Source organism: Theobroma cacao, chromosome 1 (genome assembly GCF_000208745.1).
Source record: "Theobroma cacao cultivar B97-61/B2 chromosome 1, Criollo_cocoa_genome_V2, whole genome shotgun sequence".
Lineage (NCBI taxonomy): Eukaryota > Viridiplantae > Streptophyta > Magnoliopsida > Malvales > Malvaceae > Theobroma > Theobroma cacao.
In genome coordinates this window covers 19,628,200-19,644,350 of record NC_030850.1, presented here as the reverse complement: position 1 = coordinate 19,644,350, position 16,151 = coordinate 19,628,200, and the positions used below count along the sequence as shown (strand labels likewise).

Here is a 16,151-nt window from a genome sequence, read left to right as displayed (position 1 = left end):
AAATAATAAAGTGGAGTGGATGTGATTTGGATGGGACCATGAAATAATAAGTAAAACATAAAGTAGAAATGGTGTGAAGGCTAGAAGAATAAAAGAATAAATAAATGAGCAAGATAAAGAAGAAGAAATGAATGGCAAAATGAGGAAAAAGGCAATTTAAGATTTGCTTTGAAGAGGTAGGGGTCCGGCCAAGTAAGGAGAGAGTAAGAAAAAAAATGGAAAAATAAAAAGTAAAATAAAAAGAAAAAAATGGATGGATAGAGGATTAAGCTGGCTAAAGTGGACCAAAAGAGGAAAAAGAAATGATGGTGGGGCCGGCTGAATACAATCAATAAAGGTAGAAGAGGAACTAAAATATTTGACAAGTAGATTGACTTGTCAAAATGGGGATAAGGTCGGCTGGAGAAGGACCAAGAAAAAAAGAGAAAGGAAGAAAGAAATAGGAAATAAAGAAGCTGGCTTTGAGGGAGAAAGAAAGAGCTGGTACCGCCGACTGGTGAGGGAAAAAAAAAGGAGTGGTGCTGCCAATGCTTAAGGGAGAAAACAAGGGCTGGTGCTGTTGGGTTTGTGAGAGAATAAACAAAGGTTTGTGCTGTCGGATTATGAAGGACAAAGGGAGCTTTGTGCTGCCAATTTTTGAGGGAGGTAGGAGAGGTTGTGAAGCTGATTTGGAGAGAAAGATAGGGCTGGAAAAGAGAGGTTGTGTGCTGCCACTTAAAAGAGTAAAAAAAGGAGAGTTTTGTTGTAAATTTTAAGGGGAAAAGAAAGTTGAGTTTGCTGTTGGATTTTGAGGAAAGAAAAGAGAGGAAGCTGAGTTTTGGGGTGCTGTCAGCGGTGTGAGAGAGAGAGAGAGAGAGAGAGAGAGAAGGAAAGAAGTGCAGTCGGTTGGTGAGTGAAAGGAGGGAGTAAGAAGTAAAAGAAAAAGAAGCAGAAAGAGAGGGATAAGTGAGGTGTCGTCGACCGATAAGGGAAGAGGAGCAAAAGAGAGAGAGAAAAGGAAACAGGAAAGAAAAGAGAAAGAAAGGTAAAAAAATAAAAATAAAAAAAATAATAAATAATAATAAAATAAGATAATAGTAATTATAACAATTAATCAAGGAAGAAATTNTATATATATATATATATATATATATATATATATTAGTGGATTTTAATATATAGAAGAAATAAGTAATGGTGGAACACTGTGGTGGCAGGTCGAAGAAAAATAACAAACGACCAGTAGGAAGGAATAACTAGATACGTCTATGAACTAATAACGACGTAACATCCCGCTATTGTGAGGTGAGTAGGGGGTGCCAATTTTAAAATTTTCGTAAATATATACCTATACGTATGACTTATTTTAAAAGCGAAAATTGTGAATTGCATGTGCTGGTAGCAATCTTAGGAAATTATGGTTGCAAATTATGTTTAGAAATCGTTTTGAATATATATATGTATAAATTATATGTAAAGTGTTTTGAAAAACGGGAAATAAGCCCTTCGCACTGTTTTGCCTCAAAATCTGTGCCTTATATTTGTGTAGTGGGCATTCATGGTTATATTGCTTATTCACCATGCAAATTATTGTTTTGAAATTCATGCATAAATATATTTTGAGAAAATGATAGATTTTAGCATACCCTACGTTGAATGCTTTGGAAAAAAATTTTGAAACGAGAGTTCAAGGACATAAAGTGATTTTTAAAATGGTTTTATAAATCGAGAGATTCGAGAATAGGCCGATTGTCACTTCGGTTAAGTGTGACCCTTGTGCACGAGTGAGCTCTAGCTAGAGAACCTTCGAGTAGCCGACGGGCTATTAGGAGTGCTAGGGACCACGGCCTGTGATGTATGTATGCGTGGCTAGGCCACCAGATGATTACGCAGTTGCGATCGCTTAATTCTCCGATGTCAGCCAACATCATGGAGACTGCCATCGCATGTGGGATCCAGTGGAGCGAGGCTCCCGAATGTTATTACATGGTAGCGGGACCACGTATTTTATTTGATTTCCTACTCGAGACAAATCTCCTTGGGTTTTCAAACTCATATCTCTTTGCATGGTGAAAACAGAATTATACGATTTTTTCGCAGCTCCCCTATTTTTATGGTGAAATGAATTTTTAACTCCTTGAGTACGAGGCGACTTATGAGTTACATATAAATTTGATTAACATTCGATTTCATGGGAGCTTGCCCAAATTTATTGATTTGATTGGAGTAAAATGTCAATTGATTTCGATGATGGAAATCTTTTATGTAAAATTGTTTTAAATCAATATTTCAAATGATTGACTTGAATAAGGTGATGGATCTGTTTTAGAGTGAAAATTTTTATCTACCTTGGTTGATTTATTACTTGAACATTTATAATGCATAAGAAATTATCAGTGTTTCATATAAGGCACAAACCCCCATTTGAAATATATTGTTTTTATAATCTTACATTTTTATATTCAACTGATCTGCTGTTTGCTTGTTTCCCATTTATCCCCTACCCACGGAGATGATGGTCACTGAGTTTGTGAGACTCACACCCCTCTTTTTTCCCTTTTTTGCAGATAGGGATCGGCCTAATGTGTAATCATCGACGTGCATGGTCCATCGCAAATAGGTAAAGGCATCTCATAGAATTTTATCCAGAGTCGCTCCGTTGTTAGAGGTCGAGTCGTAGCACTTTGTTTGTTAAGTTGTAAACGGATATTGATTTTGTTATAAGTAAATAATTGAAGAATGTGAATTTCGATGTATATACTTATGATTAAATGGTTTAAAGCTTGAATCGATTATTATGTTTATGGTTTAAATCATGGTATAAGAGTATATTGTTTTTAGTATCAATATGGAATGGGTTCGTATATAGTGAACTAACAGGCATTGTGAGTAAGGCTTGTTCGGGACTTAGCGGGTCTTTTCGGGAGGTCTCGAAAGTCAGTAGCGATCGAAGAGGGGTCGTTACAGATACGCTTGTGAGTAGACGAGAAGAGGGACAGTCTTCAGACGATGCTGATAGACAATCAATTAGGGGCATCACCATCGAGGACTTGGTAGCGGTCTACAAGGAGTTAATCAGGTTGTAGAGATGATGGCAACTCATATGGACGATATATAGAGGGTAGTGAAAGGGAGACCTGTAGTACAAGAATCCCTTAGCTCCTAAGGGCAGACTGATCATCAACATCTTGAGGTTTAGAGGGGTCATTTAGAGATTTCCTTTCCTGATTTCCTAAAGCTTAAGCCTCCATCATTTTTAGGGTCTGATGCATTGAAGAAACCTCAAATTTTCTTAGATAAGATCGAGAAAATTTGTGAGGCCCTGGGATTCTTTAGCACTAGATCAGCCGAGCTAGTCGCCTTTCGATTAGAGGACATGGCATAAGAATGGTATGGCTCCTTGCATAGAGGTAGGTCGGGGGATGCAACGCCGTTGACTTGGAAGGAGTTCAGTACAATCTTTTTAGATCGATTCTTACCACTCAGTGTACATAATGCACGGGCTAGGGAGTTTGAGGCATTAGTACAGACCCCAATATGATGGTGTCAAAATACAACATCAAATTCACGTAACTGGCTCGGTATGTGCCCTATCTAGTTTTTACTAAGGAGATGAAGATTCAGAGGTTTGTGGATGGGCTAGTGGAGCCATTGTTTAGGGCTGTGGCATCTCGAGATTTCAATACCTACTTCGCAGCAGTGGATTGCACTCAGCAAATTGAGATATAGACTAGTGAGAGTAAAGCTGCGAGGGATAAAGCAAAAAGGTCCAAGATAGAGAGCTTTCAAGGTCGTAGAGACTTCAGTAGTGGTATTTCATCTTCTAGTCATCAAGGCTCACAGAGGGACTTACGGTTATCCTAAAAGGGGAGTGATGTGACTAGTGCCAGTGTTGGATTAGGGCAGAAACTTTTAGTGTGGGGAGGCAGCAAGATTCAAGGCAAGGTAGTCAAATTATCAATCGTTGCAATACTTGTGGGGGATGACATAGAGGAATATGCTTTCATACTATGAGAGTTTGTTGTAAGTGTGGTCAACTTGGACATCTACAGAGGAGTTGCCCGATGGCTCAACAATCGCAAGGTTCTACCTATAACTCTGCTCAGCCAGTTTCATCTACTCCTTCAATACCTACCTCGTTTGGTCGGGAAGCTAGCAGATCGAGAGGTAGAGGTGCTGTTACTTCCTCTTAGAGCAGGCCATCTGGGTCTTGACATCAGAGTTTAGCTGGTGGGGGCCAAGCGAAGGTATATGCTTTAACACCCCAAGAGATCCAGACATTCAATGCAGTGGTCTCAAGTACTCTTTTTGTTTGTAATATGGATGCTTGAGTATTGTTTGATCTTGGTGCTACCCATTCTTTTCTTTCTCTACGTTTTGCATTTCGTTTGGGTAAGAATCATGTTAGGAAAGAAGAACAATTAATGGTGTCTACTCCTTTAAAGGAGGTATTTGTGGCCGAATGGGAATATGAGTCCTGTGTAGTTCGAGTCAAGGAGAAAGACACTTTGGTGAATCTAGTGGTGTTAGACACCTTAGACTTTGACGTGATCTTGAGAATGGATTAGTTATCACCCTGCCATGCCAACGTGGATTGTTATCATAAATTGGTCAGATTTGATTTTCCCGATGAACCATCATTTAGTATTCAGGGGGATAGGAGTAATGCTCCAACCAATTTGATATTGGTCATGTATACCAGAAGGTTATTAAGACAGGGTTGTTCAGGTTACTTGGCTGTTGTGAAGGATACTCAAGCGAAGGTTGGAGACATAAGCCAAGTGTCAGTAGTGAATGAGTTCATGGATGTATTTCCCGAGGAACTACCAGGTTTACCGCCTGAGTGAGAGATTGAATTTTGCATAGATTTGATTACCGACACTAGACCTATATCCATACCCCTACATAGAATGGCACTTGCGGAGCTTAAAAAGCTTAAGGATCAGTTAGAAGATTTGTTGGATAGAGGCTTCATCCGTCTTAGCGTCTCACCATGGGGAGCATCGATGCTATTTGTAAAGAAGAAAGATGGGTCACTTAGATTGTGCATTGACTACCGACAGCTTAATAAAGTGACTGTGAAAAATAAGTACCCCCTTCCAAGAATAGATGATTTATTTGATCAACCACAAGGAGCACAATGTTTCTCTAAGATAGATTTATGATCTAGGTACCATCAGTTGAGGATCCAAAATGAAGATATACCAAAGACCAAATTTCGAACAAGATATGGACACTATGAGTTCTTGGTGATGTCATTTGGGCTTACGAATGCCCCTACGGCCTTTATGGATTTGATGAATCGAGTGTTCAAGCCCTATTTGGACAAGTTCATGGTGGTGTTTATTGATGACATCTTGATCTACTCAAAGAGCCGAGAGGAGCACAAGTAGCATTTTAAGATAATGCTCTAAACTTTGAGAGAACATCAATTGTATGCTAAGTTCTCCAAGTGTGAATTTTGGCTTAAAAGTGTTGCATTCTTAGGACATGTGGTATCCAAGGAGGGGGTACAAGTCGATCCAAAGAAAGTTGAGGCAATGGAAAAGTGGCCAAGGCCAACATAAGTTATGGAGATTAGAAGCTTTCTGGGTTTGGCTAGCTATTATCGTCATTTTGTGAAGGACTTCTCCAAAATAGTCACCCCTCTGACTAAGCTGACACGTAAAGATACAAAATTTAAGTGGTTAGATGCTTGTGAGGATAACTTTAAGAAGCTTAAGGCATGTCTTACCACAACTTTAGTATTAAGCCTACCGCAAGGCACAAGGGGTTATACGGTATTCTGTGATGCATCGTAGGTTGGTTTAGGGTATGTATTAATGCAGCATGGGAAGGTGATTGCATATGCATCAAGGCAACTTAAAAGGCATGAGCAAAATTACCCTCACACGATTTGGAGATGGCAGCAATCGTGTTTACCTTAAAGATTTGGAGACATTACTTGTATGGTGAGACTTGCGAGATATATATGGACCACAAAAGCCTAAAGTATATATTTCAGCAAAGGGATCTTAACTTGAGACAACGTAAGCGGATGGAGTTGCTAAAGGATTATGATTATACTATTCTTTAGCATCCCGGTAAGGCAAATGTAGTGGTAGATGTCTTGAGTCGAAAATAGATGGGGAGCCTGGCACATATTTCCACAGATAGGAGATCCTTGATTAGGGAGATGCATAGCTTGGGAGACATGGGTGTGCATTTGGAAGTTTCAAAGGCAAATGCATTACTAGCACATTTTAGAGTGAGGCCTATCTTAATGGATCGGATTAAAAAAGCACAAAGTAAAAATGAGTTTGTAGCTAAGGCCTTAGAGGATCCTCAAGGAAGGAAAGGAAAAATGTTTACTAAAGGCACAGATGGAGTATTGAGGTATGGAACCAGACTTTATGTGCCCGATAATGATGGATTGAGGAGAGAAATATTGGAGGAAGTGCACATGGCAGCCTATGTGGTACATCTAGGGGCTACAAAGATGTATCAAGATTTGAAAGAGGTATATTGGTGGGAAAGACTTAAGAAAGATGTAGCTGAGTTCATCTCCAAGTGCCTGGTTTGTCAACAAGTTAAGGTCGAGCATCAAAGGCCTACAAGGTTACTACAACCATTACTAGTGCCTGAATGGAAGTGGGAGCATGTTGCAATGGAATTTGTAAGGGCTTGCCTTGAACTAGTCGTGGCTGCAACTCGATTTGGATCATAGTAGACCGGTTAACGAATTCAGCCCATTTTCTTCTAGCTAAGACTACGTACGTGGCTACTCAATTCGCTCGAGTTTATGTAGATGAAATAGTACGACTGCATGGTATCCCCATTTCTATAGTATCTGACAGAGGAGAACAATTCACCAGTAGGTTATAGGGAAAGTTGTAGGAAGTGTTGGGCACTAAATTGGACTTCAGCACAACTTTCCACCCCTAGACTGATGGACAATCTGAACGAACAATACAGACATTAAAAGATATGTTGAGGGCATGTGTAATAGACCTTGGGGTCAAATGGGATCGATATCTACCCTTAGTGGAATTTGCCTATAATAACAGTTTCCAAGCTAACATCCAAATGGCACCGTTTGAAGCATTATATGGACGGAGATACAAGTCACTCATTGGATGACTAGAGGTGGGAGAAAAGAAACCCTTGGGGCCTGAGTTGGTGTAGGACGCCACTTAGAAAATATGCATGATTCATCAGAGGATGTTATCAGTACAAAGTAGAAAAAAGTCATATGTTGATAACAGGTGGAGAGACTTAGAGTTTCAAGTGAGAGATCACGTATTTTTGAAGGTCTCACCAACTAAAGGGGTAATGAGGTTTGGCAAGAAAGAAAAATTAAGTCCTCAGTATATAGAACCCTTCGAGATCTTAGAAATAGTTGGAGCAGTGGCATATCGTTTGGCACTACCACCGGACCTTTCGAATATTCACCCCGTATTTCATTTTTCAATGCTTAAGAAGTATAACCCAGACCTATCTCATGTAATACAGTATGAAACCATCCAGTTGCAAGATGATTTAACCTATGAGGAGCAACCAATGGCTATCTTGGATAGGCAAGTTGAAAAGCTTCGTTCAAAGGATGTAGCCTCCGTGAAAGTGTTATGGCAAAACCACACCAGTGAAGAAGTGACGTGGGAAGCCGAGGAGGAGATGCGGATAAAATATCCACACCTCTTTGATGCTTAGAGGTATGCTACCTTATAGTTGAATTTAAATTCGGGGACCGAATTTCTTTTAGTGGGGGAAAATGTGAGACCTCGACCTCTATAGGCCCATAACTAGGTGTAGACGCAATAAAAATGGCCCGGGGTAATTTCATCATTTTCTCAGTGAGCCCTTAGAAGTAGGCGTTCAAACAATATTAAGGCCTAAGTAGGCCTAAGGCATAAATGAATGGTGAAAATAAGGGTAAAATGATGAAGGAAATAAAAATAATGATGATTTCCAAGGTAGGGGCAAAATGGTTATTTTTCATCTCGAGTCGAAATTTTAAGTTTTCATGAACCCGAGTATTTCTAGACTATTATGGACTTTGTCCCAGTGTCAAAAGAGTAAAAAGATTACACCAAGGATTGGAGGAGAACAAGCCAACTTGTTAAGGGCATTTTCATAATTTGAGTTGAGATTGGATAAGCTTTAGTTATAAATATCATTTTCTCCAGCAGCTTCTTAGTCTTCTTCCCATCTCACATTTCTTTGATCCGCCATGGAAGCTTGTTTTGTAATCTCCATAATTTCTCTCAAACTAGCTCCAATTTTCATGCTTTTGTGGACCGTTTCATAAAACCTTTTGTGCTCTTTCACTCTTTCACTTTAAAACCCTCGAAAAGTCTTACTTCCATATTTTCTCTCACTAGCTAAGTATTTAAGAGAGAGAAAAAGGGAGCTTCTATAATAGCTTGGAAAAATTTTGAAAAGAAATTCAATTACAAACCCACCAAGATCAGGAGGCAGCCGGTAACTAGGTCGAGGTGTCCTCATAGATTCGTCTCCTTGGTAGGTATCTCGGCATCCAATAGTTGAACTTTGGCCTAAGTCTCTCTGCTGGAAGTTGAGTATCCCTTTTGTTGTGTATAGACAAACCTGATGTAAATTATTAAGATGTATGTATTAGACAATGTATGTATATTTTGACTAGTAATGCCAGTATGAGTTGGCAATGGTTAGCATTATTTTGAGTTGGAATTATGAAATGTGACTTTAGCAATTTTTGATGGAATGATGAACAAGTCATATAAATAGGCTTGCTTGGGCTTAGTGGGCTACGTCCATTGGACCCATGCACTGGTCATGGCCCGAAATTTGGGTCGTGACATAAATAGACAGGCCAAGGCTAACATAATTATGTAATTACAAAGAAAAGGTAAATTAGGCTCAAAAAGGGTGACTAAGGATAAATATAACAGGGTAGACTCAAAAAAACTCAAACGGTCCAACGATGGCCTAAATCACTTCCTATCCTAGGTGTTATCTAAGATTTCGCCTCAAGAGAGAATCAAACAAATTCTAGAATTCTTGACTTCACTATACTTTTCATCAACATAAAATCTCTCTAAATCATAAAAAAATTTAAGTAAAAGCGTATAATACTCAAATTATTGGAATTCACATTCTAAAATAAAGCTAACACAAGAATATCACATAAAATTAAATCATAACTATATGTTTCCCAAAAGCTAAGAATCAAAAGATAATTAAAATATCATCTTGGGATTGGGACAACCATGAATGAGGTGCAACTATCTCAAAATTTTTTTTGAAACACAATAAAACATGCAACACATAAATAAATATGCAAGACATATCTTAAAATAAAGCTAACTAAAAAAAAATTAACTAATAAAATTCTAAACCACTCCCCCAAACTTGGAATAAACATTATCCTCAATGTGATAAAAGAAAATAAAAGAAAAAGGAAAAGAATACTACCCTAACTCTGAAGCTGCAGTCTGCATGTCCTTCGCATCGTTACCACCTATCATCTACTCTCAGCAACAAAGCATTCATCAATTATATATGCAACAAACAAAAAGTCCATGAATTCAATATATGGGTAATAAGAAATTAGCATAAATGTTCAAAATTTTTGGCACTCTAAGCATTAATCATGAGGAAGTCTACAAAACCCATTAACAAACATGCACAATGGACTCATTCAAGGTGCAAAAATTATAAAATTTGCCATTAACACCAACCTTATCCTTTCTCTACACAAAATAATTGAAAGCCAAGTGTTGGGAGGAGTACTTACCTTAAGAGTGCAATGAATGCAAGTTTTCAAATGGAAAATAAAAAATATCCAAGTAGAAATAGTATGCAAAAACTTGGAGTGAAAAAGAGAAAACAGAGGAAGGTAAGAGATTGGTAGGAGGAGGAAGAATGGGAGTAGGGATGGCGGTCGAAGAAGAAGAAAAAAAAATATGAGAGGGTTTTCAAAGGGTTAGGGCTGTGCCCTAACTTAGTGCCACAGCTCTCAAGGTTGAGCGCCTACCTGGTCTGCTTCATCCAGCGTCGCGTCTCTCCCTTTAAGGGCCACGACACTGAAACCTTCTGTTTCAGCTCATTGTTTAGGGTTTAAGGTTTAGGGTTTAGGGCCATGGCGTTGATTTTTTTTTTGAAATTTTTTTATTAACCAATCACTTACAAAAAGGAAACATAAAATGGAATTAGATCACAAGAAATAAATTGAAACTAACAAAAATTAAATAAAAGAGGAAAATTAGTAAGGTTGAGGAGCTTGGGTTGCCTCCCAAGAAGTGCTCGTTTATAGTCATTAGCTTGACTATAACACCCCCTTTTTCAGTTCTTCATCCTCGGAATATGATCTGAGGCTTATCCCATTAACCCTGATTGTTCCCGTATCCTCACTATAAATCTCAATTATTCCACAACGATAAGCCTTTAGTACTTTCAAAGGACCCCACCATCTTTCATTGCGTTTCCATGGAAAAAGCTTGAAGTATGATCTAGAAAGCATCATTACTTGTTGTCCAATCTTGAAAAGACAATTAGATGGTGGTGGAGGATGCTCCGTTGGTGACTGCTTAGGTCTCATGGGCGGGGTGGTTGCTCACTTTCAAAGATTGATGCTTGCTTATTTGTAGGTGGAGAAATAGGTTCACCTTTGCCTTCATCAATTAACTCCACTCTATAGCAATAATTTGTAGAGCCAAGATGTTTATTTGCATTTAAAATATTAAACTAAACTACCTCTTCTCCAACTTTGAAAGTTATCTTGCCTTCGCTCACATCAATGATTGCTCCTGCAGTGGCCAAGAATGGTCACCCTAAGATTAAAGGAATTTCCAGTTCCTCTTTCATCTTAAGCATAATGAAGTCCATCGGAATGTAGAGATGCCCAACTTTAACCAATACATCCTCAATAATCCCAACAGGATACCTGATTGTTCTATTTGCTAATTGCAAAGAAACTGTGGTAGGTTGTATCTCTTTAAGTCTAATTTTTTTAGCAATTGACAAAGGCATGATTGAAACACTTGCACCCAAATCACATAAAGCTTTAGCAAATTTAAATCTACCAATAGTACAAGGTATAGAAAAACTCCCTAGATCTTTAAGTTTTGGTGGAAGCTTGTTCTAAATTATTACGCTGCACTCCTCAATAAGTGCCACTGTTTCAAAATCTTCCAGTTTCCTCTTCTTAGTTAAGATGTCTTTCAAGAATTTAACATAACTTGGCATGTTTTCCAAAGGTTCAGCAAAAAGGATGTTTATATGGAGCTTCTTGAAAACATTGAGAAAATTTTCAAACTGTTTATCAAGCTTTTGCCTTTTCAACCTTTGTGGGAATGGTGGTGGAGGATAAATTGCTTGAGAATCCCCTTGATTCTTAGCTTGCCCATTATCTGTCTTTTCCACTTTAATTTCTTTCTCAACAATTGCCTTGTCATCATGTACATGCTGCTTTGAAGATTCAATTGATTTTCTACTCACCCCTTCAACTTCTTTGCCAATCCTAAGGGTAATTGCATTACAATGTTCCTTACCTTTGGGATTGACTTGTGTATCACTTAGTAAGGCACCTTGGGGTCTATTATTGAAAGAGTTTACAAGCTGTCCCACTTTGGTCTCAAGGTTTCTCAAGGAGGCTCCATAGCTTTGAATTAAAGCATCAGTCTTTGACATATATTGCAAGAGAAGTTCTTCCACTTGGGACTTTTTTTCAAGAATTGGTGGTCTAGCTTGTTGTTGAAAACTAGGAGGCATGATGGGGTTTAGATTGAAAGGCCCTGCATTGTTGTTCCATGAAAAGTTAGGGTGGTTTCTCCAACCAAGATTGTATGTATTAGAATATGGGTTATTCTGTTACCTGTTGAAGTTCCCCACAAATTGTAATGATGTAGAATTGTATGAACATTGATCACTTGAATGACTATCTCCACACATCTCACAAACTACAAATGAATTTTTAACTGCATGAACTCCCAATGTGTCAAATTTCTTAGACAGTGTAGCCACTTGCACAGCTAAGTTGCCAATTGCATCAATTTCATAGGCTCTAGCAGCTTTTCTTGAACCCAACCTTTCTGAAGGCCATTGATAATTATTTGAAGCCATCTTCTCCAACATATTATAAGCATCTGTAGCATTCTTACTCATTAATGCCCCACCAGCAGCAACATCGATTGTGGTTTTTATTGTCCGAACTAGCCCATTGTCGAATGTTTGAACTTGCAACGAATCAGGAATCCCATGATGTGGACATTTTCTCAGTAATTATTTAAACCTCTCCCAAGCTTCATACAAGGACTTACCATCAAATTGTGTGAATGAGGTGATATCGTTCCTCATCTTTACACTCTTTACAGGCAAGAAGAACTTTGTGAGAAACTTTTGAGCCAAGTCCTCCCATGTAGTGATAGATCCATTGGACAGTGAATTAAGCCAACTTTTTGTTTTATCCCTTAGAGAAAACGGAAACAGTCTCAATCTAATAGCATCATCAGTTACTCCATTATATTTAAAGGTATCGCAAATCTCCAAGAATTTACTAAATGAGCATTAGGATCATTACTGGGTAACCCACCAAACTAGACTGAAGACTGAATCATCTGAATGTAGGCTGGTTTAATTTCAAAATTATTCACATTGATGGAAGGTCTCCTAATGCTTTGGTGCAAACCTTACAAAAGAGGAACAACATAATCTCGTAGTGCTCTATTTACTTCGGGAACTAGATTAATGGCATTATTGCCATTATTATTGTTATCCTCAGCCATTGTCTGATTTAAAGCTACAACTTGCAAATTCTCCCTTCGACGTCTTTTGAAAGTTCTTTCTATCTCAAGATCAAAAGGAACAAGATTCAAGTTGTTTCTTGTTTGCATACAATGAACAAAGATATTTGCAAGCAATCAAAATTTAAAATTAAAACAAGAAAAACAAAAATTGATGTAAGACTAAATTACTTGGTATTAGTATTAGTAAAAATTTTAGAAACAATTTCCCGGCAACGGCGCCAAAAACTTGTCAATTAAAATTCCACTATACAAGTATACGTATTGAATAGACAATATATTAGTAAGTAGAGTATCGATCCCACAGAGAATTGATTTAAAATTTTACTACGTACTAAAATTAGAACAATTTAATCTTATCCAAACACTCAAAATTAATTGATCAACTAAACTAATTAACTAAAATTTAAACCAACAAGAAAATCAAAATAATAATAACTTGAAAAAATATCAAATCAAACAAGCTTAGGATTACAATATCTCTCACACTTCATCTAAATCTTACCTTTCTTCCTTAACTTATTTCAATGGGTTGAATTGCTAACCTAGAGTCCTCAATTATTTATAAGGGTCTCTTGACTCATCTTATAAAAATATCTATTTTAACCAAAACACTATATCCCTATGTGAATTGAAATTAAAACAGACTCATTAAGTTCAGGCTCTAATCTGGCTACATATGGCCTACAGGTATATCCCTATCCTATACGCAAATTAATTAATATGATCATATGCTATCCCAATTTTAGTTTACTCTAAATTCCCTTTCCCAAGTTTGTTTAGGTTCCTAGATCAATTTAATTGGTGGCCAAGTAATTAAAAGCATTAAGAACAAATTCGAATAAACAATTCAAATCCCACTAAAAATAAGTAAGAAAGAGATTAAAAACTTAGATTACATGTGAGTTCAATTGCAATCCTAGAAAAAAAAATTAGCTACTCATAATTGCAAAATAAAATAACATTGTATAAAATTCAACCATTGAAAGTAACAAGAAAAATAAAAGCCAAGGAAGAAAACAAAACAATATTTGCCGCCTTGATCTCCAAGTTTCACCTCAACTTCTAGCTTCTTGAATCTCTAAAGGTTGTCGCCCTTAATGTTGTTAAACACATCCTATTTATACTAATAAGCTTAACCTAAAGTTCCTTAAGCTGACCTAGGGTTTAATTGGGCTTAAAAGTGTAATAAGAGGCCCAAAAATCAATTATCAATCTTTACAAATTTCCATTCCCGACACAGTACATCTAGCCATTTGCCGATGCAATTTTATATATTTTTGAGGTAGAACTGGGTAAATTTATCTGCATAAAAGTTGTATCTTTGTCTCTTAGCTTTCCAATGGTCTAAGAATCGCATCATTTTGAATTCTGTAGCTCGAGATATGGCCAAAATACTGAAGCATATGCAAGTAGATTCTAGGTCTTTCAACACCTTACTTTCCAAAATTAAGCCCAATCACTTTTAATCCAACAAAAAATATAAAAACTAATAAATAATAACCAAATTGAAAAGAATAACATAAAATTAAAATAAATCACTAAAAAATAAACTAATTATAAAAACAACTAAAAATAATTAAATTATAATTGAAAATTGAGGACTTAGCTAATATTTAATAACAAAATTGGAATAAAATAATTCTATAAAATAGAATTAGCACTTCCTTAGTTCGATTTTAACACATTTTAATGTCTATTGTTGTTAATGCCTTGTTGAAAAGGAATATGAGATGTTCGGGTTTTGTTCTACACAAATTAGTAAGTTTTAAAATTTTATAATTTGTTCTAGTTATTTTGATTTCTAGATAGATTTTGATTGTAAATTTTAAAATTTATTTGTCATAATATTAATCTTATTTTAATGTCAAAATATTGCAGATTAACATGTGCATGAGATGCACAAATTAATTTAGCAAATAAAGATTCGATCTCATGACATTATGGTGTGATTTAAATGGTAGAATTCGATTCTGTCCAGCCATGGTATTGGTCCATTTTCAGCCATAAAAGTGAGGCTTAAGTGCTTCATAAAATGCAGGAAAATTAAGGGATCAATACACATTGGAAATGTTTCAAGATGGGTGATTTTGTGCGGCTAATGGTGGAGGTGAAGTTACCACAACATGGCTAAAACATCTGCTATTTGCAACAGTGACAGTCATGGTTTTGTTTGGCTTGGCAACCAATAAAGGCCTAAATTTGTGCAATTAGTTGCACCAATTAGCTGAGGATTTTTTTACGGAAAGGTTCCATAAATTATCCAAATTTTTGCCAAGAATTTTAAGGATTTAAATCCCTAGAATTAAGCCTTCATAAAACTGAGTTTGTGGAGTCAAAACTGTTGCTGCCTCTACTGCAGCAAGCCACGGTTTTGATTTTTTTTTGACAGCTAAAAATGTTTCCTAAAATCCTGTAAAATTACTATGGAATTTTTCCATAAGTTATCTATCAGGATAAATTTTATCAGGAATTAAATTCCTAAGTTTTAGTCACAAAGAATTTCAAAATTTCTCAAAAACCAATTTTGCCTCCTGTAGATAAAGGTCATGGTTTTTTAATTTTTTGAATGGCCAAATCACCTCCTAAAATCATGAAAATTTATTCTGGAATAGTTCCATGAGTTATCTATCAGGATAAATTTTATTGTAATTAAATTCATAAAGATACACTACCATAATGCCACGTAATTAGGACATGTCTTCTGCTGTCTGCAGCAGGACACTGTCTTGGTTAAGACATATAATTTGTCCAAATTTTACACCAATAAATGACCAATTAAATTAGTTAATTGGCTGAGGATAAGTTATGAAATTGGTTCCATAATTATGCTGATTTTTTTAAACATTTAATTTAAGGAATATGATTCCTAAAATTAAGGATGTCAAAGATGATGCATTAACATCCCCAAATAAAGAAATGTGATTTCTAAAATTATGGAAGTTAAAATAGCTTCATTAGCCAATTAAATATTTATGGAATATGTTCCGTAAAGATTGATAATTTATTTCGTAAATTATGGAATGTGATTCCTTAATTTAAGGGTGTCAAAATTTAAATAATTTAAGACTACATTAATTTAGGAATTAGATTCCTAGGAGTAATGGAAGTCTAAATATTTATAAACAAATTTTGTTTTGAATTGACTTCTTACAGGAAGATAATTCTAATTTGACATTAAATTTAAAGATTAAATTGTCTAAGTTATTTCCTAATAAGATTAGGTAATAATAGACATTCAATCTTTAATTAAATAAGATTAATAATAGGTTGTGTAAAATGTTTAGGAGCACAAATTAAAAATGTTTTAATTTGTAATTTGTAAGTAAAATGTTTAGGACCACAAATTAAAAATGTTATACTTTTTAATTTGTAATAAAAATTTAATTCTAATCCTAAGAAGATTAGGAA

At 36.2% G+C, this 16,151-nt stretch overlaps 2 protein-coding genes across 2 annotated transcripts; one reads left to right on the top strand and one right to left on the bottom strand.

Moving 5' to 3' along the window:
- LOC108661375 lies at positions 7,291-7,668 on the top strand. Its single transcript, XM_018117633.1, has one exon. The coding sequence runs from the start codon at positions 7,291-7,293 to the stop codon at positions 7,666-7,668; it is 378 nt and encodes a 125-aa protein (XP_017973122.1).
- LOC108661374 lies at positions 10,765-12,722 on the bottom strand. Its single transcript, XM_018117626.1, has 5 exons — positions 12,631-12,722; positions 12,258-12,433; positions 11,813-12,149; positions 11,099-11,767; positions 10,765-11,017 (listed from the first exon to the last, which is right to left on the bottom strand). Exons 1-5 carry the CDS (start codon positions 12,720-12,722, stop codon positions 10,765-10,767), a joined length of 1,527 nt encoding a protein of 508 aa, XP_017973115.1.